The sequence below is a fragment of the Ailuropoda melanoleuca genome, chromosome 17 (genome assembly GCF_002007445.2).
Source record: "Ailuropoda melanoleuca isolate Jingjing chromosome 17, ASM200744v2, whole genome shotgun sequence".
Taxonomy (NCBI): Eukaryota; Metazoa; Chordata; class Mammalia; order Carnivora; family Ursidae; genus Ailuropoda; species Ailuropoda melanoleuca.
The window spans coordinates 38437130-38464793 of NC_048234.1; the positions used below are offsets into that span (position 1 = coordinate 38437130).

General features: G+C 40.0%; 1 protein-coding gene across 17 annotated transcripts in view; it reads right to left on the reverse strand.

The window, feature by feature from the left end:
- The window catches only part of TUT7 (terminal uridylyl transferase 7), a 68014-nt gene that overhangs the window by 23598 nt on the left and 16752 nt on the right, over positions 1–27664 (reverse strand). For all 17 annotated transcript variants that reach the window (XM_034646791.1, XM_034646792.1, XM_034646786.1 and 14 more), the window contains 11 exons: positions 27318–27369; positions 26515–26584; positions 25603–25729; positions 24206–24325; positions 14761–14913; positions 11746–11926; positions 9249–10333; positions 8064–8214; positions 6152–6238; positions 5418–5518; positions 3677–3734 (listed from right to left, as the gene is read on the reverse strand). In XM_034646791.1, the coding sequence (XP_034502682.1) occupies positions 3677–3734; positions 5418–5518; positions 6152–6238; positions 8064–8214; positions 9249–10333; positions 11746–11926; positions 14761–14913; positions 24206–24325; positions 25603–25729; positions 26515–26584; positions 27318–27369 (2185 nt within the window). The remainder of the gene's footprint in view (positions 1–3676; positions 3735–5417; positions 5519–6151; positions 6239–8063; positions 8215–9248; positions 10334–11745; positions 11927–14760; positions 14914–24205; positions 24326–25602; positions 25730–26514; positions 26585–27317; positions 27370–27664) is intronic.

Below are 27664 nucleotides of genomic sequence, written 5' to 3' on the forward strand. Positions count from 1 at the left end.
AAAGTACACAGGGAAAAGAGCAGACGCCTGAAGCAGAATGGCATGTTCGAGAACTTCTGTGGAATTGTGAAGACTATAGAGTAGACTTGAGGGAAAGGAGTAATGGGTGATAGAAGGTGGGGCAGAAACCAGGAAGAGCCTAATAGAGAACATATATATCCTGCTAAGAATTATCCTTAGAGGCAAAGAGACACCAATGAACGGTATAAGTTGGAGAGAATCACTGACCACATCTGGACAACGCCCCTGGCAATGCACAGACTGGAGACACCAGCCAGAGGGACAGGGTGACCTATCTTGGTGGCAGGGGGATGCAGAGAAGCAGCAAGACATGCTAGGAGTATGTATACTGGATGGGCTAGGGAAGCAGTGGCAGTGGGGAGACCAAGCGGAGGTGGCGGGGGGATAAGGGAGAAGAAGGAGCACTGTAACAGTAAGAAGTAAGAGCTCCTGTGCACCCAGAATCCTTCACAAACATCACCTCCTAAGAATGTTCACCCTCACCCAACAGAGGACAGAGCCCCAGAGATAGAAATCTGTTTAGGAATATGGAGCTAGTAAGTTGCAGAGCTGAAATTTGCATGTAGGTGTGACTAAGTCCAATTTCTACTGAACCTATTCTAGGACGAATTAGTTATCGCTTCACTCATTTTGGTGATTCCAAGAATGTCCGTGTCAATGACAGAGAAAGTGGATTCAGAAGGAAGGACAGGTAGTGGAGGTTGCAGAAAGAAGGCAGTAGAGAGAAAGAGGCGTTCATTCTGAGATGGAGCTGGAGTTTCTTCTCAAAGAGGTAAGTGGCACGACCCAGAGCTCAGGAGAAATGTATGGGATGAGAGAAGAAATTTCAGAAAAAAACATCTGTGTGGGAGACAGAGGAGGTCTAACTTGTACTGATGGGGAGAAGGAGGGACAAGGAAGTTCCTATTTGCTGAATACCTGGCATACGCTAGATCCTGTACTTCAACGTACCACCTTTCTTAACCTTAAATGCTGTTGTTATTCTACTTTGTAGATGAGGAACCAAGCACTTATAACGAGGTTGTCTTTCTGAGAACACACAGCCAACAAGCGGGGAGCCAAGATTTAAAACCAGAGAATCCGATGCCAGAACCCCCACCAACTACACCCCTATACTGCATCTAATAAATTAGCTAGCCTTACACTCCATCTCCTTCCCATTCCAGAATTTGACACTGTTGCCCATTACCAGCCTGTCCTCTACGGTTTATTCACAGCACATTGTCCTGGTTCTTGTCATTCCAATGGCTCCTTTTTCAGTGTCCTTTCTTAATTTCTACCCACAGAAATTAAGGCCTTAACTTCTCTCAAATGATCCCTTAGAATTCTGTTTTATTCTTGGTCTCTCTCTCTTCAAGGATTTCAATGCAAAATTGTTTTCTTTTGTTCTTCAATCCTGACTGACAACCCAATATTTCTAACTGCTTGCTGGACTTATAACTCTTGAGTATACCTTCATGGCAAACTACATACCTCCACGTGGTGTCCTCTACAAACACTCCCATTTCTCAAGTACCCAAACGTCAGTCTGACCCCTTATTTCCTACTTATAGGTACCAAATCTAGGAAACGTCCTCTTGGGAATCGTTCCTATCTTTTTCCTTTTAGGATCATTAATTAGCACCTGGTTAAGGTCCTTCTGCCCTGAATTCACTTAGATTATACCTTCTCTGAGAGACTCTACCAGCTGCCGAAAAAGCTTAAGTTTTGTTTTTATTGGGTTGCTCCTCTCTTGGAAGAAGCTTCACTGGTTTCCAAATATCTGCAGACTTTACCTTATCTAGTAATGGACACCACTTGAAACCCCTCTCCAAATGTACTGATCTTCCCACTGTCCTCCCAGACACACTACAGTAACTCCCAAGTTCACATGCATGCACTCTTAGGAAGGACTTCTCTTCTGGGAGAAGATCCTTCTCAAATCATCACCTGAGATCAGAATAAACCCAGCTCTTGCATTAATCTCCCCTGTGCAACTCCTTCCCAGAGTCTCTCCTCAGAACTTAATGAACACTTATAATAGCTTCTGACTCGTTCTGAAAAATGAATACTACCTTACACTGTTACATGGTCTGTGAGATTACCTCTCCTTTTTAAAAATCTACAAGTTGTCCAAGGAAAAGACTTGTATAGACTTGTTTTTATTCTTCCACCACCCCAAAGTGCTCAGTACAGTGCCGAGCACATAGTAGGCACCAAATAAGACAGCTGGGGACCACTTTAAAAATACTAGGTTTCAGTCATAGCCCTTTAGCTATTATCAAAAATTCTTGTTCCGTGCAATCTGTGTTCTATTACTATTATCTGTGTGTATAAGTCGTTTCAGCCTAAAGATGACTTGTTTTTAACAAGGTTCATTCTTAAGATAGATACACTGCTGTATTTAGGGGAGAGGAAAATGTCTACAGTTTAATCTCAAATGCTACACAAACAATTGTGAGCAAAAAAGCAAATGATAAATCGAATGCAGTAAAATGCTAACAGCTGGTGGATCTGAATGAAGGATACACAAAGTTCCTTATACAATGTTTGCTGCTTTCCCCTAAGTTTTAAATGATTTCAAAACAAAAAGTCAAAATCTAGCTTAGTACTAAATAATTAATAATTGTGGCACCTTAGCAATTTAGTTTCTCTGCATAATCTTCAAAAAAATTTAAAAAGCTCGTGATCTTTAGAGATAAAATTCCCAAGTGAGGGGAATGTGTATTTCAGTGACAAAAAAAAAAAAAAAAAAAAAATCAATGCACACTAAAAAAAAAATACTGATGTTCTAAGTTAGCTTTCAGAGGGAATAAACTGAAATTAACATGGTTTTTCTTGCTACTTAAGTAACATGGTATCCTTTTTACTTAAACTGCTGGAAATAAAAAAGTACAAAAAAAAAGAAGGGGGGAACACGCAAGGCGTATGTTCGTGTGTATCTATACGTAACTTTAAGTCTACTCTTGAATGAGATAAAAGAAAGCATCTCATGGACAGACCATGGATTTTTAGTTTTGTGGGGTCACAGACCATATCGTGTTCACCTTCATTCCCAGCTCCTAGCACAGAAATGTGCTGAACCACATGTTAAAAGAAGATTGTCACTGTTAATACCATCCATAGCCGTCCCTGACAGCCAAAGAATATGTTAATGGCATGTCAGCGCTGGGCACGATTTACAGCATCTGTTCATTTTACAGGTATAAATATTTAGAGGTGACCCAGTTCAGTTTTCTGAATTTACTAGTGAGAGAAAAACAGGTCAGGTAAAGTTAAATGACTTGTTCAGGTTTGCATACAATGGTAAGCAGCATAGCTACAAATACAGTCAGTCCATAACCCCACAGTGCTTTCCACTATGCTTCACACCGCTGCCAGCAACACTCTGATTGATATAATGTCAATATGGCAAAATGGGTTTCCAGAATTTCTTGTCTGTACGCTATATGCTTTGTTTTGAAATAAAACTAAGCTAGGCAACAATACGCACACAAATGATTACCGATTCCTCAGTCTTTCATGCTTCGTCACACAAAAATTTTTAAGGACACCAATACTGCAGATATGCTATAGATATGCCATTATACTGTTTCATTGGCACTGATAAATTTTAAGTATGCAAAACACTAATAAAAAAGACAAAAATATTTTTAGACAAAGTTTGCAGAGGTACCTGAATGTTTTTTGAGGACTCTTGCCAATTCTTCAATAGTTCTTACACAGTCCAACCCCTGCAACAAAAATTGCACATACTGAATCAAAAAGGGAAGACAGGTTCCTAACCTGGTTACAGACAGTTTCCATTACCTTCAGAAATAATGACATTAATTTCAACTCATTCCATATACATTTTCCCTTTTAGGCAAGCCTTGGTCAGTATTCATAGGAAATAGCCTAAGGATACAAAAACTCCCACAGACCCCAGTTACTAATTTTTTGGAGGTACAACAGAGGCTGAAATCAGATGCCCCAGAAAAGTCTGAACCACTGTCCAAATGAGGACCTCCATTTGTCCCCTCTCTGTAACTCTGTTATTCAGAAGCACCCTCTGTGCCAGAATAAATAAGAGGAAGCTTTTGTGCCCCATTATTCATTCTGGGTGGACTTTCATTATATTTCACTTAAGAGCTGATGAACTGCTGTGGAAAGTGATTAAGCTCAGACGATCTCCCCACAGGACTGTGTATAATGCACAAATGAAAGTCATACAGAAAATACGAATGTTTCAAATAAACCACACTTAAAACCATTGGGCTCACCTTTTACAACATAAACCCTTTTGATGGCTATACGCATCCCAGAATGTATCTGAAATTTTTCTACAGAAATACCCACAAAGCTCATATCTAAGCCATGTAAAAATTCAATATTGATGATGCATAATAAGGTAATTCCATGTATTTGACCCTAACCTTGCTCATCCTCTTTACTCACCAAACTGAAGGTAGATAACTTTCGGCTATTTTCCCAAATCAGGTACATCATCAAAAGACAAAGACTTGAAAGTAAGGAAAGACATAACAAGCTCCTGAGTGACAGCAGCATCACTCATTTGGCTCTACAGCGTTTGGGCTGTTGTTAAAAATAAAAAAAGAAAAGGGACTTCGTACTTCTCAGACTTTATACCTTTACGCAGTATTTTATACTTTATAATGGCTTCATACTTGTCAGGGGCTAGCAAACCTTTTCTGCTCTGCAAACCGTATGACCCTGTTGTAAGTACTCGACTCTGTCATTATTGAGGGAACGCAGAAACCATAAACACTTCATGAATGGAGGGATGTGACCGTGCTCTGTACTGACAGAAGAGACAGGAGGCTGGATTTAGCCCGTGGGCCCTAGTCTGCTGACTCCTGACACGCAGGATCCAAGCTGATGTGCACAACAATCTCCCAAGGCAAGAGGAACAGAAGGTACTCTTTCCTTTTATAGATTATCAACCAAGACCACATGTTTAGAGGCATATGAAACCAAGCTTGTCTTGAATCTGGGTCTCTGAACTGCACGTTTAACGCTCTTATCGTGGTACCATATTTGCCTGCCTGCTAAGAAAGTCTCAGAAAACCACACTGCCTGCCTCCTAAAACACTTTTTCAAAAGCCTTATGTGAGTTTGTGCCTCAAAGTCCACCTACTGGCGGGTGGACCAGTGGGCGGTGGCCAATGGGACACCGGAAGGGCTGGTTTGGCTTTGTAGTGTTCCCACAGGCCACTCTCAAATCCGCTTTGTACTACGGTTGAAAATACAAGCCCTGGCACCTCCTCACATTCACCTCTAAGCCTCTGAAGTATTTGACCAGACAGACTGTGCCATATGGCATGTCCTGATAAATGTGGAAAATACCAAGCTGTACTGTCAGTCAAGACTGTCAAATCACTGCCACGGCAAATTCAAGTTTTATGTGGTCACTGTACCTCTGCAGTTTCAAGTCCATTAATTGTCATGCAGACGTCAAGGTCACTCTGTTTGAACCCAAATCCATTTTTGGAGGAGCCAAACAAGCTCAATTTAGTTCCTGTTAGGGATATATGAAAAGTAATAACTAATTACCTGAGTACTTTTAATTTTCTGATCAAAATGCCCCTCTCATGAATGAAAAATACCCAGTTGTTAACTATCCTATATGAACCTCATTATAATTATGTTCTTTTATTAATCAGTCATTTACTACGAACTATTTTTCTCTCAAAGTTTACTTTACTTTTTTTTTTTTTTCAAAATTTACTATAAATAAATACAATCTGCAAATGGTGTGAAAGATTACCAAGTGCCACACTTTATTCTTAAATGCAAGGATATTTCAAGGAAAACGTGGATCACATCAATATACTTAATAACGTAGTTTTACTGCTTTCTAAATATTCACTTTTTAGAGATGTGAACTTTGACTTTAAAAGTAACACAAAATGAAATTTCACTGGTGGTATCTGCTAACAGAAATCCCACATTGCTACTGTCTTCTCTGTTGGTGAAGTAGGATCAGGCAGACCAAAGACCAACCTCAGCATATCACAGAGTAACTCCCTGTCCCCACCATCACCACAAAATTACTTTCTCATTCTCGAACTTAATGTGCTTGTAACACCTGTACTCATTCTGAAGGAAGGTCACACTACCTTTCTTTTCTTAAAGGTAAAAAGTTATTTACCTGGAAACTCCTGTCTTATGAAACTTTCTAGGTTTTGCCGAATGTGTTCACGAGCTTGATCTTCTAAAATAGTTGGAGAAAAATCCTCTGTTTAAAATAAAAAACATTTAGAAACAAAGATTGTTCACATTCTATGGGGAAAAAAATCATTTTTTCTAAAACAAAATCTAACAAGTTAAAAAGAAAACTAAATTTCATGTGTATTCTTGGTAGACAGCTTTAGTAAATATAAAATAGAGGATGTTTTTCTTTGAAAAGAGTCTGTCCCTACCCTCTTACACTGCTGGTGGGAATAAAAGGTGGTGTAGCCACTTGGGAAAACAGTATGGAGGGTCCTCAAAACGTTGAAAATAGAGCTACCCTATGATTCAGCAATTGCACTACTCGGCATTTACCCCAAATATATAAATGTAGTGATCCAAAGGGGCACCTGCACCCCAATGTTTATAGCATCAATGTCCACAATAGCCAAACTCTGGAAAGAGCCTAGATGTCTATCAATAGATAAATGGATAAAGAAGATGTTGTGTCACACACACACACACACACACACATACACACACACACACACACACACAGGAATACTACTCAGCCATCAAAAAATTGAAATCTTGCCATTTGCAATGATATGGATGGAATTAGAGGCTATTAAGCTAAGCGAAATAAGTCAATCAGAAAAAGACAAGTATCATATGATCTCACTCATATGTAGAATTTAAGAAACAAAACAAGATCATAGGGAAAGGGAGGGAAAAATCAAACAAGATAAAATCAGAGAGGGAGACAAACTGTAAGAGGCTCTTAATCATAGGAAACAAACTGAGGGTTGCTGGAGGGGAGGAGGATGGAGGGATGGGGTAACTGGGTGATGGGCATTAAGGAGAGCACGTGTTGTAACAAGCACTGAGTATTACATGCAACTAATGAATCACTGGCCTCTACCTCTGAAACTAATAATGTATTATATATTAATTGAATTTAAATTAAAAAAGGAAAAAATAAAAAAGTAATAATGTATTATCCCCCCCAAATAAAAAATAATTAAAAAAAAAAAGAAGGAAAGAAAGAAGTCTGTTCCCAGGAGCTGCTACTGAAATAGAAACAAATCTTTCAGAAGCCCCAGGGCTCTATAAAGGTGGCCCTCAAGGAGCACCCCCAGAGTGTGAACGCAGAAGTTTGTGAGCATGCACATATATATTATCTTCTAAGGGGAATCTAGTTTCCTTTCATACTTACAACCTGGAAAAAGGTTTAAAAGCGACTCAATCACTGGTTAAGGAGTAAGTGCCTCCGGCACAGACTCCTCAGGAGGTAGCCTTGTGATGCATCAAGTTCATCTAAACCCTGCCTGCCTCTCCTTTTAATGTTTTTCCTTTAACCTTAACCCTATGTATACCACTGCTTCCCCAAACTGGTATTCTTCAACGGGCTGTTAGGGGGCTGTTCATTAGCGTTAATTAAGGTATTTTAGGCTCAAATTTTGGAAATGCTGGGATACAGAGTTAAATAGGCTCTTTACTGTTAACATTACTCAGAGGCCATTATTATGCTAAAACGCCCTGCAAATCTCTGGCAGGGAGCGGCGGGCACACTCATTCCCTACTTGGAGTACTTCTTGCCATGAAATTCTATTAATTACACTTAGGAAATCAGTTCAAGGAACACCAGTTGGGAATGTTAGTACTCCAACAGTTAGACTTAAAAGATCCTCCCTCCCTCCCTGTCTTTCCTTCAACAGTTGTTTACTGTGTGTCTCAACTAGAAGAGGCATCACATAGAGCTCTGTGGACACAGTGGAAAACGGAACAGACTCGGTCCCAGTGACGGAGCTAACAGGTCAGTGACTCAGAGGACTCTTGAGCAAATGTCAATGCAATATTTCGACAAATGAAAAGAAATGTTAATAACTTACTATAACATTGGATGCAAACTTGATCCAAGATATTTGAAAATCTGGGTGTCAGTGGTGGCAAAGGTTCCAGCTGAATTCTTTTGAAGTCTTCAGGACAGTCCTTCTTGAGATGACCTTCTCGCTTGCATAAGCTGCACACGACTGTAGGAGACTGCAGAAAGGTGGCAAAGCAAAACAAGACACAATATACAACTCTGTTTGCCAAATAAAGGGGTCCTGAATCATTTTTTAAGAAGTCCACAGTCTAGGGGCGCCTGGGTGGCTCAGTTGTTAAGCGTCTGCCTTCGGCCCAGGAGGTGATCCCAGTGTCCTGGGATCGAGCCCCGTATCGGGCTCCCTGCTCTGCTGGAAGCCTGCTTCTTCCTCTCTCACTCCCCCTGCTTGTGTTCCCTCTCTTGCTGGCTGTCTCCCTCTCTGTCAAATAAATAAATAAAATCTTTATTTTTTTTTATTTTTTTTATTTAAAGATTTTATTTATTTATTCAACAGAGATAGAGACAGCCAGTGAGAGAGGGAACACAAGCAGGGGGAGTGGGAGAGGAAGAAGCAGGCTCATAGCAGAAGAGCCTGATGTGGGGCTCGACCCATAACGCCAGGATCACGCCCTGAGCCGAAGGCAGACGCTTAACCGCTGTGCCACCCAGGCGCCCCTAAATAAAATCTTTAAAAAAAAAAAAAAGAAGCCCACAGTCTACTCTTATTTTCCAAAGAAATAAAAATAAACTGAGGGTTTCAGAGGGGAGGGGGTGGGGGATTGGGATAGGCCAGTGATGGGGAGTAAGGAGGGCACGTATTGCATGGTGCACTGGCTGTTATACACTAAACAATGAATCATGGAACACTACATCAAAAACTAATGATGTACTGTATGGTGACTAACATAACATAATAAAAATTAAAAAAAAAATAATGTGTAGTCACTCCAAACTATTTGAGATGGGGTCATCTTATGGGATATTCGGGAGAAAAAGGCAGTAATTTCTACTACCAAGAGCATTCCATTTCTCCAATACAAATTCGCACGGGTCTGAGGAGGGTAGGAGATCGAGCGGCTGTACTGGAGCGTAAGACCAACGCTCCACTACCACCCAGACAGGGGAGAGCTCTGTTCTAGTACACAAAAATTAAAATCACATGCATTAAAACTGTTTAACATCTTTTAGTTCTGGGAGTGGCACTGATTACCTTGCCTTTGGTGAAGGTGAGTTTACTAAATTCATAGAAGAAATCAGACTGATCCACAGTTGAGCTTTCCTCGCATGCACTTTCTTCTTTAAGACAGATCTTATTAAATTCCATTAATAGAGCCCCATCCGCAGGTTTTCCACCTTCTTTCAAGGTTTTATACTTAGCAGACTCGCCTAATTCATCCTCCTCCTCAGACAGGGCATCCTCATCCCCTGATCCCGTGTATGTATTTTCTAACTCATCTTCATTAGCCAAGTCGTCCTCATCTGCCCTTCGGGTAGCGGACAGCCTGGGTTCTTCATCGTCATCCTCTTCCTCTTCCTCCTCCTCGTCTTCATCGGAATGGATGACTCCCGATGTACCACCCTGTCTGGAAGGGGCGAAGTGGCTTAGAGCACCTTCGAGATCACCAGTACCTTCCATGCCTCCTTCGTCGGCATCAGCCCTGTCCTGTGAAGCAGTGAATCCATCACACTCTTTGGCTGCAGGATTTTGGAAGCCTTCTGAGTCCAAAGTGCTCTCTGTCTCATTGTTTTGTGTGCTGCCACAGATGACAGGCTCTCCGTGTCTGCTACTCCATAAACCTTGATCGTCGGCAGTTAAAGGATGCCTGCCCTCTCTCCCAACTTCACTTCCTGCTTCTGGATGGTGTTCTTTAATACCCTCATGGTCATCACAACTGGCCCATGCCTTGATACAGTCTGGGTTTTCCAGGTGGACGCCGACATGCGCATTTCCCATTTCCTCCGCTGGGGGGCTTCCAAAGCGTTTGGTGGTCTCTTTGAGAGTCAGCGGCTGGACCGTGCAGGTGTCTGCAGTCAAACTGGCAGCACCTGGCCCTTGAGCCAAAACTGAGCTTTGTTTATCATCTTTTGTTTGTGCACCCAGGTCATGCTTGGCTACTTCTTTAGAATGTTCGGAAAGACAGGTGACAGTACTCAGAGGCTTTGGAAGGCTGGATTTTGTAATTTTGTGTGGAAGAGCAAAATACTTATACGTTGTCCTTAAACAATGAAGTATATATTCAAACACGGGTTGATTATTTAGAGTCCTTGCCACATTTCTTTTAACAGAGTAGGGATCTGTAACGAAAGAAAAAGAAAGAAAAATCCACCACTTCATACATTTCTAGTTCACATTTTAAAATTAGCTTGCTGTAGATAAAAACAGACAACAAACAAACAATACTAAAGTTTAGCATGACTCTTGTATGCTTTTTAAAAAATTGGGGATGGGGAATAAGAAAGATGTAGTTTAAGAACAAAAAGAAATGTTTTCTTAAAACATCTGCTCAAAGAAGAGAACCCATGCTGTTCTGAACCAATACCCCTTCCCTCTTTCGTTCCGTAACTGTGGAGGTAAAAAAGGTGTCATCAGTGTGGCTCTTGTGCCCTGGGGAAGGGAGGGCTTCCCACCAGGCTCTGCTGAGTGCTCTGCTTCCCCACTCAGCCAGGCCCTGCGGGGTGTAGAGCTTACCTCCACTCTTCTGCCCTGGGAAGCCCCATCACTGAACTGGCTGGACTGAATTCAGGGGCGAGAGGGAGGCACCAGGAGGAGACACCACTTCTCTCAATCTTTTCTCCTCCCCTAGAACTCCAGCAGGTTAGGCAATTGGCCAGAAGAGCTGAGCCAGAGAAACTGCAGGGGAGGGTTTAAAAATGTGAGATTCCCCATGACTGCACACAGAATTTATGCAAAATGCAAAAAAAACAAAAAACAAAAAAAACCCCCAAAAACAAAAAACTCCTCTTATGCAATATAAAGCTTGAAAAAAATCAAGCAAAAATACAAGAATTCCATTTAGGAGGTTCTTTAAATTATTTGAAGGAGGAGAATTAAGATTTCTAGAGGAGTTTCAACTTCCTGACTTTGCAAAGCTGAGAAGAGCTAGTCCATTTAATGTAGTCTACAGGGCACATCAGTGAGTCTTTCATACAATGGTTTTAGTTAAATGACTTCACTACAAAAAGTGTTTTCATGAATCAGTTCCAAATGCTACTGTAGATATTGCAAAAATAACCAGCCCCTCTCTCTATGAAGCAGAACCCAATGAATTATTTTTCATGAGAAAAAGTATTTTCTCACCTTCGTAAAACTAAATGAAAACAACAATCCAGGAAAGGACTGAACCTAAAAATCCAGCAACGAGAACAATAAAGAGGAAAGGGGGATTCACACATCATGGTGGGGGGGGGACAACTCTGTAAGTGTTTAAGTTGTTAAGCAATTTACAAAGAAAGCAAGGACCTAACCAGCCACTGTTTAGCTGTTTTTTAACTAAGACATTTTACTGCAGTGCTTAAAAAACCCAGGATGAACAAACAGTTTGGTTCCTTGGAACGACCACAGTAACACATGCAAGATTCTAACTATTTCACTTTTGGGGTCAGGCCTACATTATGCGTGGAGGCTGAAAGGAGAATGAAGTAAAAAGCATGCGGTCAGACTGGAACCTTAAAAAGAAAGGGAATTAAAGATAAACATTCTGAGATACCTTCAATGGCAATGCGCTTTTTGGGCCAATCCTTTGATTCCCGAGATACAGATTCTTTGACGCGAATACTGATCACTAAATCAGCCAAATTAAATTCTAAAGCATAGAATCGAAGCATTTCCACCCAGAGCTGCCCAACTGGTACTGATGGCAGGTGCTTGAAATCAAATATTAATGATACCTATTAACAGCAAAGAGAAAACACACAGGTTAGTTCAGATGTCAGTATAATCTGAAAAACTGGAGCTCATTCAAGCAAATTACAAAAAACCTGAAAAACCTTAGCAAAGACAGGAATTTGACAATTCATCTAGGTAAATCACATCTAGGCTATATTTCACTTGTGGGAGAATGGCATTCCTATCCTGCACTCCTGGGATGAGAGCATGTTAAAAGCTAACCATTATCATAGGATCAAACAGGCAATTTTAGGTAACCAGGTGGCATTCCTTACTTTGAGGCCTTAATGACAGGTGGAGAGAAACGTGCCCAGATTGCTACTCTCAGCACAGAGCTCTCTCTGGTGCTGCCACTGGAGGGCATCTTTACACTTACACACACAAAAATGGGCAGCGGCTATAGGCAGAGAGCAAAAGGCAAAACACTCCTTCCATTTGTTCTGAGAAGCTACATAAGCTCACTGAATCTGCCAGGGACAACTGTTTTAAAGTCAACTCTTTTTTTTTTTTTTTTTAAGTTTTATTTATTTAAGTAATCTCTATGCCCAATGTGGGGCTTGAACTCATGACCCCGAGATCAAGAGTCTCATGCCGTTCCAACTGAGCCAGCCAGGCGCCCCAAAGTCAAGTAACTCTTGATATCAGAAACTGATGCCAGTTTTACATTCACTGACTCTTGACAAACTGGAACGTACTGTGATGGAATATACTGGAAGGTACACAGGACCTACAGTAGAAACAAGAGTCCAAATACTGACTCTGCCACTTCGCAGCTCTTAACTGCTCCTGGACTTAACCTCTTCACTCTCAGTTGGCATGATGGCATAGTGGCTAATAGAACTGGCTTTGCAATGGGACACTTTGGGGCTTGAAATCCAACTCTGCTATATACTAGCCACATATAATCCTGGCCAAGCTCTAGCTGTCTAAGGCTCAGTTTCCTCATCTGAACAATGGGGATTACAGTACCCACCTCAGAGGGTTGTTGGGAGGACTGAGTGAGAGAATGTCTGTAAAGAGCTTAGCACAGTGCCTGGCATACATGTTCAAAAAATGGTCGCTATCATTATCTGCAGAGTAGGGACGGTACCACCTATAACACAGGATAGTTATGAGGATTAAATGAGAAACAAGGGAAAGCATCGGCGGATTTGGTTGCTCTCTGTATTCTTTCACTTAGATATTGTCTTTTAAAAACAAGAAATCCATTTATCATTGAAACATAATGTCACAACTGTAAGATGCTCTTAAGAGGTAATCAAGTTCAACTCCCGTAAGTTACAAGAGAAAACTGAAGCCCAAAGAGTTGACGTGATTTGTCAAAGGTCCCACTGCTTGTAAGTGGCAGAACGAGAACAAAGTGTCTCAATCCCGGTACAGTGCTCTCTCACTGCGCCACACCATCAATCTCGACCCTGCCTAGGTCTTCATTTCTGAAGTGGTAGCATGACTAATCTCTCCAAATAGCACAAAATTGTAAACATCAAGTATTTACTTGGGCTTACAGCAACAGCTTTTCCTTTCTCAGGTATACAAATCTGTTTCCCATTGCACTTTATTATACTGAGCTTCAAAACAAGCGGTATAGTATTTTATTAACCACTGAATCCTGACCATAAATATTCTGTCAAGTACGACAAAGTCATCGGGTAGATTTACAAAGCAGAACTGCCTGAAAACGGAAGTTGTCTAGGTCCCAAACACAGTAGCTGAGGACACAAAGAAAACCCCCAGAAATTGAAAGCCTCATTAAATTTCACCTCTTCACCCATAAGCCTTCTTCATCATCACTAAGGGCCCTGAAGCATCTCACTGAGAAGACTTGATAATAGCACAACATGGAACTTATGAGACTTTGGACATAACTATACTAGTGGTACTTAAGCTGTTTTTTGTTATTGTCTTTATTCTTTTAAAGTAGGGGACGCTTTCTTTCTCAAAAACAAAAAGCACAAAAAAACGGCAATTAACACTTAGCGAGTTGCTTACCACTTGCTTGGCACTGAGTTAAGCATTCTAGAAGTCAACGACCCTATGAGAGGGTACCAATGTTATCTCCATTTTTAGGTCAGGAAACTGGGGCCCAGGCAGATGACGTCATTTGCCCAAGGACACACGGCCAGGAAGGGGGAGAGCTGGGATATGAATTCACAGACTCTGGCTCCACAGCCTGTACTCTTCCCCACTCCTGGAACCCCAAGGAGAAAACCGAACAGAGCGGCAGTGTTTTGGGGGCAGCAGGGCTTGAGTGGCACCACCCCCCTTCTCTCTCCAGCACTCAAGGGTTCGAGAAAACACAACTGGAGAATCTATGATTCACCACCATCTCCCCATTTTAGGCACAGACCCAAGGATCGACAGGACTTGAGTACAGCGAGGACTAGAATCCTAGTCTCAGAAGTCCTTTGTGGGTATTGCTGCCATTTCATCCCAGAGAGTTATGGGGAAGGTCGTGGGGCCAGGGCCCGTACATCAATTTGGGGCGGATTACTATTCTTATTTCTAGTATAATTACATAGATCGCTCAGAGTTTTGTTTGACATTTCAATGGCAATTCTTTCCTTGTGCATAAATTTCTCTGCCTACCCCTAATGGTACGGATGAGGACACTGCAATACATTATATCGAATACTTATTCACTGTGGATTCAGTGATCTGAATTTTACCTTTTCTCATTACTTCTCTATTTGAAGGACTGAACAAAATACGGAATGAAACATCCATGAAAGAGTTAAGACAGCTGACAGACGAGAGGAGGACTGATTAACTCACAGACTCCACAATTAATGATGAAATCTAATATAAACGGCAAAATTAAAAATGAGAGAGAACAGACCTGTCCCCTTTTAACTGGCACTTCTTTTGGCGTGTCTTCTTTTGCTGTGTCTGGATCCCCAGCAGCGTTGTCCGTGTATTCCCACACCACGATGTCTTCCTGAACATCTTTAAGGTTGAAGTTCCCTAGTTTGTTCAATGAGAATCCTTCAATCTAGGAAAAATGAGACATAAACTATTATTACGAGGTAGAAAGGATTTTATATCAACTAGAGTGTATCAATCCTGTAAGAAATGGAAACATAGCTCACTGAAAAGAGAAAAGGGATCAGTTTATGGACTGAGACATCTGTTAATTTAAAAATATTTTTTAGGGGTGCCTGGGTGGCACAGCGGTTAGGCGTCTGCCTTCGGCTCAGGGCGTGATCCCGGCGTTACGGGATCAAGCCCCACATCAGGCTCCTCCACTATGAGCCTGCTTCTTCCTCTCCCACTCCCCCTGCTTGTGTTCCCTCTCTCGCTGGCTGTCTCTATCTCTGTCAAATAAATAAATAAAATCTTTAAAAAAAAATAAATAAAAATATTTTTTAAAGTAAAAAATAAGGTTTTAACTTGCAAAAGAAATGGTGATTTTGTGAAATAATTTTTTAGTAAACAGTCTAAGAGAAGGTAACATGGCCTAGGCCCAAAGCCATGGGTTCTGGACTCGAACTGCACAGGCTCCAACCTCGGCTCCCTCATGGGAGTTGCAAGACTTTCAGTCAGTCCTTCCTCCTGGTCTCAGGTGTCTGTAAAAACAGGTTACACTAGAACTGCCTCCATGAGGTAGTTGTGACATGACATAATGGACACAAACCACTGACACAGCGTGTGGCACACAGTGAATGCTCAATGTAAGAAACTGTTTCTACTGATGTTGCCGAGATGCCAATTGCTGAAGAACACAGTCTGGGCTCGCAAGGTCTAAGAAACGTGGAACAAAGTTGAACAGATTTCTTTATTGCGCAGTGGGCTTGATCACAGCCTTTAAACTGGTTAAAGTGCATAATGAGTCATGGTGTGAGGTGTGGATGCGGTATTCCATTTCTCAAATGTATTTCCACATCAAATGGGACTACTTTTTTGTTTTAGTACACAGAGTAATCCTTCTAAAACATAAGCCATCATGTCATTTCCCCTGCTTACAATGGTTTCCTTCTTACTCAGGATAAAATTCAGTCCTTTCCAGGGCTTAGAAAGAACTTAGGTAATCTGTCCCTTTGCCACTTTTCTGTCCCACCTTCTCGATACATCCTCCTGGCTGGGGGGGCTCCTCCCCTAACAACCCTGGAGCCACACTCCCTGGCTGGCTGGTGCTTTTAGGGCTCTATCTAAAAAATCCTTGCCCACCTTCAGGCTGCAAAGATTTTTTTTTTCCTGTTTTCTTCTGGGAATTTGATTATTTTATTTTATTTATCTGAGAGAGCGAGCTAGCAAAAGAGAGCATGAGTTGAGGGAGAGGAAGAGGTTGTAAGAGTGGGAGACTCTATACCGAGCAGGGATCCCGACAAGGGGCTCAATCCCAGGACCCTGGGACCATGACCTGAGCTGAAGGCAGATGCTTAACCGACTGAGCCACCCAGGTGCCTGGGGGATTTGATAATTTTAACTTCTACATTTAAGTCTTTGATCTACTTTGAGTTAATTTTGGGGTATGTTGGGAGGTAAGGGGTTGATGTTCATGTATTTTTTCCTTATGAGCATCTAGTTTTTCCAGGATCAACTGTTGAAAAGACTTTCCCCCCATGAAATGCTTAGGCACTTTTGTTGAAAACAATATTAATGCTTCCAATCCATGGATTTCATATTTCTCTACATTTATGTATGTTTTTATTTAATTTTCACAGCAATGTTCTAGTTTTCAAGTTAGAAGTCTTACACATCTTTTGTTATATTTATTCTTAATTAATGTATGTATTCAAGCAGCATTGTTAATGGAATTTTTCAAAACCATTTTTAAATGTTGCTAATATATAAAAATACAGTATTTTTTTGTATATCATCATTCTATTCTACGCTCATACTAAATTTACCACTTAGCTCTAGGAGTGGTTTTGTCGTTTTCTGAGGATTTCCCATGTAAACCATCATGTTACCCGCAGTAGACGTCTACTTCTCAGGTTTTCATGACTTTGTATTTTCTTTCCTTATTATGACCAGCACTTTCTTCAAATGTTGGGTAGGAATAGTGTATGTGGTGGGGGTAGAGGGGGGACACACACCTTTTTTTGTCCACAATGGTACAGGTGAAATGTCCGGATTCCAACATTAAATAGAATATTATCTACAGGTGTTTTTCACAAATGCCCATGTTCAGGGTGAGAAAGTTCCCTTCTGTTCTTAATTTGTAGAGAGGTTTTGTTTTTGTTTTAATCATAAATGTAGAATTTTCTCAAGTGTTTTTTTTCCTGCATCTATTGACGATCGCATGGCTTTTTTCCTTTATTATTTTTGTATATTTCTGAGTGGATCTGTTAATATTCTGCTAAGAGTTTCAGTGTTCATGTTCATGAGAGATACTGGCATATAATAGTTTTCTTTTGTGTGTCTTTGGTTTTGACATCAGGGTAATGCTGTTTTTTTTCTCCTCTTCTATCTTCTCAAAGAACTTACGTAGTTGGCATATTTCTTCCTTAAATGTTTGAAAGAATTCACCCATAAAGTCATTTGGCCCTGGAGTTTTCTTCATGGGAAGGTCTTTAATTACATATTCAATTTCTTCAGTGAATAAAAGGCTACTCGGGTTATTTTTTTTTTTTTTTTGAATGCTCTTTTTGTATTTAGTCTTATAAGGATAGGTCTCCTTGATCTAAGCCTTCTAATTTTTTGGTATAAAGTTGTTTATAATACTCTTTTTATCCATTTATGTCTATGAGATCTGGAGAGATCTTCATTCCTGATACTGTGTTCTCTTCTCATGAATCTATCAGGGGCTTATCAATATTACTGATCAGTTGGCCTTGTTAATTTTCTCTATTGCTATTTTCTCTTTATTGATTTTGTCCTTATCTTTGTTATTTCCTTTCTTCAAGAACTTACTTTGGGTTGGGCTCAGTCAGCTGAGCATCTGACTCTTGATGTCAGCTCAGGTCATGATCTCGGGGTTGTAAGATTGAGTCCTGCCTCAGGCTCCTACTCAGCCTGAGTTGCTTGATCTTCTCCCTCCCCCTCTGCTTATGCTCGCACTCTCTCTCCAAAATAAATAAATAAAATCTTTAAAAAATAAGAACTTACTTTGAGTTTACGTGGTTCATTTCTGGCTTCTTGTGGTGAAGATTTAGGTCACTGACGTTAGACTTTCCTTCTTTTAAATTTAAGCATTCAAACCTATAAATTTCCCTGTGAACACTATTTTAGCTGCATCTCACAAATTTGGATGTGCTGTGTTTTTATTAAAATTTAGTCCAAACTATTTCTAATTTCCTGTGTGATTGCTTCTTTGACCCATAGATTATTTGTAAGTATACTGTTTAGTTTTCAAATATATATGATTTTCTCATATGTATTACCCATTACTGATTTCTAATTTAATTCCATTGTTGTCAAAGAATATATGATTTCAATCTCTTAAAACGCATTGAAACTTCTTTTTAAACAAGCATATATGGTCTATCTTGGTGAAAGTACAACATGCACTTGAAAACAAAAGTGCATTCTGCAGTTGTTGTGTGTAATGCTCCACAAATATCAACTAGATCCAGGCTATTGTCAATAGTGTCTATCAAATTCCTTAAATCTTCACTCATGATTTGTTTAGCTAATACGGAAGTCAACTGCCAAAGGCGTGTTAAAATCTCTTATTCTGATGGTGGGATAGATTTTGTCAATTTTCGGTTCATGTTTTTGGTGCTCTCTTAATAGACACAAACATTTAAGATTGTTTTGTCTTTCTGATGAATTGACCCCATCATAATGAAATGACCCTTTCTGTCTTCAGGTAACATTTCCTCTTTTAAAATTGATCTCACCTGGTATTGTAGAACTTTAGTTTGACTTTAATTCCCCCCCAGCTTTATTAATATAATTGATAAAAACGGGTATATTGTATATATTTAAGGTATATAATCTGATGATCTGATATACACACACATTGTGAAATGATTAATCACTGGTTTCTGATGAGTAGTTGGCCACCATTCCAATCACTGTTCATTTATGTAAGGTGTTTCTCTGGCTGCTTTTAAGTTTTGCTCTTTATTTTTGGTTTTGACTATCATGTGTTCTCCATGCTTCTCTTGGAATTTATTCTGTTTGAGGTTTCTTCACCTTACCATCTATAAATTTGCCTTTTTTATCAAATCTGGGAAGTTTCTGGCTCCTTTATTTTCCCGTCCCATCCTCTTATTCCTCTCCTTCTACGACTCAAATTACCCATAGGTTACCTTTTTTTTTTTTTAATTGTCCCTAAGTCCCTGAGGTTATTTTTTTCAAACATTTTTTTTCTTCTTCAGATTAATTTCTATTCATGTTTTCACCTTCACTGACTCCTATGTCACCTCCATTCTATGTCATCCAGTAAGCTTATTTAAAAATAATATATTTTTCACTTCTAAAATTTTTACTTGCTTCTCTCCATTTTTATTTCTCTAGCTGATACTTCCTATCTCTTCATTTATCGCAAGTATGTTTCATTTATCTCATGGAGCATACTATAACTGTTTTAAAGTCTTTCAGAGTTCCTACATCTGGGTCATCTTGGGTTTGGCAACTGGATTTCTTTTCCCTTTTCCCTTGAAAGTGGGTCTCATTTTCCTTGCTCTTCATATACTGAGTAATTTTTGATTGCCATACTGTACTGGATATTGTGATACCATACTGTACTGCAAAAGTTCTGGATTCTTTGTTACCCCAAAACATGTTGATACTTTTGTGGGTAATTAACTTGGCTACACGAACTGCAGACTGTCTGTCTCTGGTGGACAGCAATTCTGATCTCAGTCCATTTTTTTAAGCCTTAGCCTCAAGCCTGCTTTTAGTCTGCTTCACGTGTGTGTTTTGGAAGTGTGTCATTAATTTTGGAAAATTCTGTCATTATTCCAAATTACTTCTTCTGTTCCTTTCTTTTTCTTCCTCTGATACTCCCATAATACATACAACTCTTAGTAACTGTCCTGCAGTTCTTAGATATTCTGTTCCATTTTCTTTTGTCATTCTTCTTTTTTTTCCTCCTTGCTTTTTAGTTTGGGAAGTTCCTATTGAAGAAAGCACAATTCTTTTCCCCATCTGCGTCCAATCTACTGATGAATCCATCAATCCATTCTTCATTTCTGTTACAGACTTTATTTCTAGTATTTCCTTTTGATTTTCTTAGAGCTTCCGTCTCTCACCTGTCCTTCTGTGTTGTCCATTTTTTCTGTTCGAGTCCTTAGCATATTAATCTTAGTTGCTTTAATTTCCTGGTCTGATGATTACAATACTTGCTGAGTCTCTTTAAACTACGTTCTTTTGCCTTTTAGCATGACTTGTAATTTCCTCGTTGAAAGCTGGATATAGGGGTGCCTGGGTGGCTCAGTCGGTTAAGTGTCTACCTTCGGCTCAGGTCACGATCCCAGGGTCCCGGGATTGAGCCCCGCACTGGGCTCCCTGCTCAGTGGTGAGCCCACTTCTCCCTCTTCCTCTGCCTGTAGCTCTGCCTGCTTGCGTGCACAAGCTCTCTGGTCAATAAATAAAATCTTTAAAAAAAAGCAAGCTGGATATATATCTACTTGGTAAAAGGAACTGAGGTAGAAAGGCCTTTAGCTTGAGATTTTATTTTGCCAGGAGTTAGGCTATGTTTACTGCTTGTTGTAGCTGTAGATGTCAAGAGGCTAAAGCTTTCTCTGGGGTCTTTGTTTTTGTCTTCCCAGTTGTTTTTGGGTTTCCCAAGAGATTTCTTCTGAAACTAGGTCCTTCCATTGTAATCCCATTTTATGCAGGAGCCCTAACAATGTGGTAAAGTCTGGGGGAAGGGAAGCATTCTATAGTCCTATGATCAGGTCTCAGTCTTTTAGTGAGCCTGTGGCCCTGGACTGTGACCTTGCCAAAGCGCTTTTCAATCCTCCCCACTAAGGTAAGACAGGAAGTCTCAGGAAAGGGGATGGAGTTGGGTATTTTTCTCCACCCTGGGTTGGTTAGGCCCTGGTAAAAGAGTTTCCCTTGAAGGCAGGCTTTTGTTTAGGATAATAGCACGCTCTGGGCATACTTCAAAATGGAGACTTTTTCTCACCCTGCCAAAAGCACGAGGGGATTTTTCTTGGATCTTCACCCTGAGAACCTGGTGGGGGTTCCTGGGGTGAACCTGTGAAATCACTGGAAGGTTCCCTAGGACTGGAGCCCCTGCTATTTTTCATTCGCAGGCTTGTTCAGACTGAGCCTCCAGAACCACAGTCTAAGCCCTCCTACCCTGGTACTGGCTCTGTTCCTGGGCTTCTGCTCTAACAAGTTATAATTTGTTGTATTTGCCTGTCTCTCTCATTCTGGGGGCAGTGGCTTTCCCTGCGACCTCAATTCTCTGCAGGATGTAAGAAGAGTTGTTGATTTTCGGTTTATTCAGTGTTTTTCCTTTTTGTGAAGACAGAGTGATGATTTCCAAGCTGCTTACAGGACAGACTGGACTGGTTCAGGAGTTAGCAGAGACATGCTGAGTTTACACACAGAATTAAGGGTTCCAATTCTCAGTATGTGTCCCTTCCGGGTTTCCCCCCTTTATCCGGTGGCCCTAGTTCCTCTGGCCAGAAAGAGGGCTGGTTTTGCTATGAGAGGTGTGTGCCTTTAGGGTAAAGCCACAGAAGAACAGAAACTTGCTATGTGTTGGCCACTTGCTCCAAATTCTGACTTCTCTCCAAAGTCTGCTTGTGCTTGTGCAGTCTCCAGAGCCTTCACGTTGTTGTTGTTTTGTGTTTAGTTGAGAATTTATAGCTGTTATAAGGCTCACTTGGTCAGGGGGTTGTGCCTCCATATCATAAGTAGAACTTGGCTTTCCACTGAGCGGGGGGGGGGGGGGGGGGGGGGGGGGGGGGGAAGAACTACATCTGTTCTCCTGCCTTGGTTCAGGAGCTTTACATTCATGATCTCATTTCAGAATTGTTCAGACGAGGACTCCGGGGCTCAGAGAAAATAAATAACTTGCTGAAGGTCATAAGGATATGCGTAAGTGACAAAATCTGCAGGAATCGTAGGGCTAGCAAACTTTAGACTACTCTTCTTTGCACTACACTACCTGGCATCCTTCGTGGGTAAATGACTGCTAAAAGCTAAATCTATATAATCCAAAATAAGGCAGATTCCAAAGAATAACTACTAGGAGACTAGTAAAATAGTTGTATGGGATAAAAGATGCTGAGAAGACAGGGTTACACCTATTCACCAGTCACAACTCGCTATGATTAACTTTTAGTCAAATCAAAGTCTAATAACAATACACAGGAGTAAAAGGTCAGAGAGGACAGCATCTGACATGGAAGAGGTCGGCAGAGGTTGGGAGGGAATGGCCCAAAAATCTCTGAAGAGATAGATAAGGGTACAGAGGCATGATATCCTAAACTTCTTGACCAGGAATTTTATCTTATTCAACTGTGTATTCCCTTCAGGGCCAAGTAAATGACAAACATACACAGTGCTTCAAAGATTTTGAAGGAATTAACAGCTTAGAAACTTTTATAAACATAATTTTGAAATCCTCAATGCATTTTCTACAGAAATAACAATGTAAAATTTCTGGCACCAATAACGTACTGTTTAATTTCTTTTCCTGCACTTGCTTTATATTTCTATGACTCTAGCAGAAGCTTCTAGCATTGGTAAGATTTTAGCATTGATGCCTGATGAATTTAAAATACTGAAAACTATAGATCATTTTGGTTCAGGCAGTAGAGTGTGCCTTATTTGATCACAGAATTCAATCCATTTTTGGCCACCACATACCTGTTTCTGTCCTTAAATCTTAAATGAACGAATGGTATAATCAAAAGCAAGTTCAATGTCACTTTAGAGAATGTCAAGTACCACTGTCTAGAACACACTGGCCATGGAATAGGGTATTCATACTACCGTACTCTTAAGTGAATCCTGGGGAGAATCACATCACCAGAATAGAAACATCCTTCTTCCTGCATCCTCACATCAGTGACAGATGACTACTCAGAGGTGACCAGGTCACCAGAAAAGGTAGATCTGAGATAATAGTGAGTATGGAACACATACGATGTATTCTAAAGGCCCTCTCAGAAACAGGAATCTAAGTGGTTTGGTTCCATCCTAAACTCCTGTCTCTACTGGATTAAAGTGAAAGGAAAACCTCAAAGACCTTCACAGGTCCCTTTTGGGTCTGATGGAAAGGGTTATTTATCAGCCAAGGGTTGACTCCGTTCTCTCTTCTCTCCACCAGGAGAGCTATCTAGCAGACACCTACTGGGGCCTTGCATTCTTTCATTTCAGTACCACAAGTACAAAGAGAGTGCCCTTCAGGCCACTGGGATGCACGGGGGACTGTGATCCCTCTGCCAGGACAGAGTTTACAAAGGGCTCATTCTGCTTTTGTCTTTATTCCTAGGACCCAGCAGATAAAGGTCCTTGCTCAATACTCAATATATTAAGTACAAAGAAAAAAATTTTCCCTATAATCATATATTTTTTATATGTACCCATAGTTAAGCTACTGCTGTAGAATATATTCTCCTTAAATGATGAGAATCCCGTGTACAGTGAGAAAGGTGGTTACGATACCACATGTGCCAAAATAAGCTTTTTACGAAGTGAGACCTTTTATACGGTAAGTATACATAGAAGATTTTTATCAAGATAAACACCTAGGATTTAAAAGTGAGGTTTCTAAAACAATGAGAAGGGTATTATTTTGACTTTGGGATGGAGAGTTCTTCAATCCTACTAAATGAATAAATCAACTTTAATTTATGCAGAAAAAGAGTGGTCACGTTACTGAATTCTAACTCATCTTAAACACCAAACAAAGTATTATTCAAGAGGTGACGACAATGTTTTGCATCTTGCAGTGTTAACTAGCAATCTCGATACTTCTATTTTCTTTTGTTTCACAGGGAATGGGGAATGCAGAGAGCTAAAAGACTAGAAACAGAAAGGAAGTTACAGCAACCAAAGGCTTCGTACATTCTGTCTAGAGGTGACTTGTAAATTTAAGTATCTAGTTATAGCCAAAGGAAGTACGTGCCAAAGGATAAATTTAATTCAGGTTCACACTGTCTCGTGAAAACCCTCAGGATCCTCTGTTTCACAAATTAAGCGCTTTTTCAGTTTAGAAAAGTAGTCCTATCCCCAGCAGAGTACACACCAGCATCTTGCAGTCAAATACACTAATATTTCAGCAGGGAGAGGCATGAATATTCATACTAGTAGGATAAATAAATTCATGTTCATTTTGGTTAAGTTTTTAGATTCTGAAATTATGCATAAGCAATTGTGGCCCTGTAATAAAATCAGTATCAGATATATAAGCAAAAAAAGTTTTATACCCATGATCCTAGATAAACAGGCAGAAGAGGTTCCTTCCTCTGTTGAAGAAAGAAAACGGCCATCAGGGCAAACACATATGGCGGCAAACCTCCTTCTTCAGGGCGATCTATACTACAAAGCTAAAAATGAGAGAAAAAAAGGATAAGCATTCTTTTGTCCCAACCTATCATTTATATAATTTGGTCTAAAACCTAAAACACCACAGTGACAAAAAGTAAAACTTCCTTAAACTTTTGGAGCAACCACATATTGTGATGTTGAGTGGTAACCTCGATGTCAAATTTTTAATCTAATATTTGTTATTACTTTTTTTGCATCTACGGCAAATCCACTCAACTTAGTTAAAATGCTTGTTAGTGAAATCAAAATGATGGCTCAATCCCAAGTGCAAGCCAACTGGCCCTGCTTAGTTTATTGGTCCCCTCATCTGACCCTACTGCCTTGAAAATTCATGCTTTGCTCAGAAAGGTGGTTGGGGAGAGAATGTAGTCAAACTCATTAGCACCAACAGGAATAACAATTTAAAAAGCATAGACCACTTAGTGATGAAGTAGGAAGCAGCTTTCAAAGGATAGCATATTGTAATTATCAATTCACCTGGTTAAGACCAGTGCAATCCTCTGCTTATCCTGGACTGCAGCAATAGGAACTATATATTGTTACTGCCACACTTTTTTTTTTTTTAAGATTTTATTTATTTATTTGTCAGAGAGAGAGAGCGCGCACAGGCACGGGGAACAGCAGGCAAACAGCTAGGACTCCCGATGCGGGGCTTGATCCCAGAACCCTGGGATCATGACCTGAGCTGAAGGCAGCCACTTAACCGACTGAGCCACCCAGGTGCCCCTGTTACTGCCATATCGTAACCAGTAAAGCTGTAGCTGTTCTCTATAAAGCACCTACACCGAATCTCAATTTTATAATCACAATGGGACCTCAGGTTTTAAGGAAATACTAAATGCTCTAATAGATATCGAGATATCATATTTAAAACATAGAAATGTAAGCACCAGCAGAGAGTGGCTTCCATTTTTTTGGAGTCTCTGGGTATATGATTGGAAATGGTATCTCTCAAACATTCCTGCCTAAGAAGCACCCTGGAAAACTAGTTAGAATGTAAATTCTTGGGCTATATCCTACATTTGACCCACAAATCTGATTTTTAATAAGCGCTATAAGTCATTTTGATCTTTTCAGCAATACTGTTATAGTGAAATAGAAACACTGAATTTTCCTTTCTGTAGACATTAAAATTTCTGTTCCAATACTCAGATGCCTACTCTCTTCATGTCTATAAATAATGCATCCAAACGTTTAAGATTAACCATGCAAAAATCAAAGCATACTGTTTATGCATACATAGAATGTGCTCACACATTTAAGAACTCAAACTTACCTTTGCCCAGTACCTAAAGGCAATCACCAAAGGAACCAGCTTGTTTTCAAGTTTTCCAAGGGCAGTTAAATGGTTTGTTGTCAAACAAGCATTTTCATTTCCTGCACTCACTTTACAAAGAAGACCGCTGGGGGGGTAAGGGTGGGGATGGGAAAGAAAAAGAAAGATAAAAAGCATTACTCAGCTATCATTTATACTGACAATAACTAATTTGCACTAATAATAAATATGTTCAAAATGAAATAAAAAACAAAATCTCTATGGGTCATTTAGGTCATTGCATTAAGAAAAAGATAGGGCAGCTATTCTCTGAGTGAACTTTATTTTTCAGAACTAAAACTATATATTTTCATACATTAAAACTATTTCTGGGGGGAAATGAAAATTAGGAAAATACTGTAAAATGGTTCAAATGGGAGTAGGAATTCATCTTTGTAAAAGAGTGTTTTCCCAAGAGTTGGAGGAATCTGCCTAATGAAGAATCATTACAGCCTACAAACCACCCGTGTACTGTGGTGATGGTGATGCTTCCAGATGGAGGAAGAGACACATGGGGGAAGTCACACTAATTGTTATTCAGCACTGCTAAAAATGCTGCTAAAAAGGATGGCAAAGTAAGGTGGCTACAGCAAGTAACCCTTTGATAAAGTTGTTTTTGACTAAAATGAAATGGGTCAAAATGCTTCCTTCCTCTGCTGTTTCCTTTCAAATAATTTTATTCTTTTAAAAATAAAACACCTTCTCCTCTTGCATCAAATGCCAAAAGTATAGAGAGAATGCTAATAGTGAGCCTGTGAAATTAACCACACAAGGAGCTTGTTATTCTAGAAACTGGACATTAAGATGCAATAAAGTACATGAGCTCCTGGCAAATTTCTCTTTAATATAGAAACAGCTTAAAGAAACGGAGACCTTTGCTTTTCTCTGCACACCACCACTGGCACCCTAGCGTGGAAGTCTGCATCAACATCAATAAAAGAGTCTGAGGAAAGAAGAAAAAATATTAAGTAGGTTAATTAAATCTCTGTTTAAAAGCCCAACTAGATGAAGTACAAGTTGTGACTTAATCTGTTCGGCCTTTGAAAGAGGATTACGAAATAAAGCTCCGGGATGACTTGAAAAGGGAAACCGTATTATGTACAACAATCAAGTAATCACATTAATTTAAAACCCTTATTTTGCAACTCACGTTTGATTAGAAATGACTACAGTAGTGAATCAGAATAAGTGTTATGGGGATAAGGTAATTAGATTTGTGGATAGGATATATTCAAGAACAAAACTGCTGCAAAAGCTACTAAAATATCTGGGGTCAAAATACATTTTGACTGAAGTAGGAAGAAATGTTGAATGTTTCATTCAAACCAAACAAGAAGGATGGGAAAGATTAATTCATGGGATGAGACGGTTTAATGAGGCCTATGGAGAGCATAAAAAGTCATCAAGTCCTAAGCTGGACACTACTTTGGACAACTGATAACCCTAACCAGAAGCAAACATTTGGTGATTTATTAATCAGGGCTGGGTCATACCTATTTATCGTCTGTAAGGTATTAATCTAAACCACAGAATGGTTTTCTATTTGGATATTACCCATAGAAATAATTAAAAGACACACAACTTCCTATTTTCAACATCTGACAAATAAGATATATCCAAACTATAGACAAAAGAAAGAAAATTAAGAGCAAAATGTGGAAAGAATTTGGCCTTACCGCTGTTCTTTAAACATTCTTGAACAAGTAAGAGAACATCTGGCTGAGACATCTAGGAAACAAATCAATGAATACATCACTAATCCATAAGTACTGTTGTTTCACTGAGATAATACACAGTTATCTGAAGTTATCCAAGCTCCTTTCCAAATTAGAAAGCACACTGCTACCCCAGCAAATAAATCAATCTTTATGCTATGTGCATACATCAGTCAGAGACAGAGATGAACGCCAAATGAGGGCAAGTGACCTGTTACAGTTAACTCCTGGTTAACGAATTCCTGAGGTAATCAACCTCTCCACAAATCTCCAAGACACGAAACCCTTTATGTCACCTCTCCCTCTAT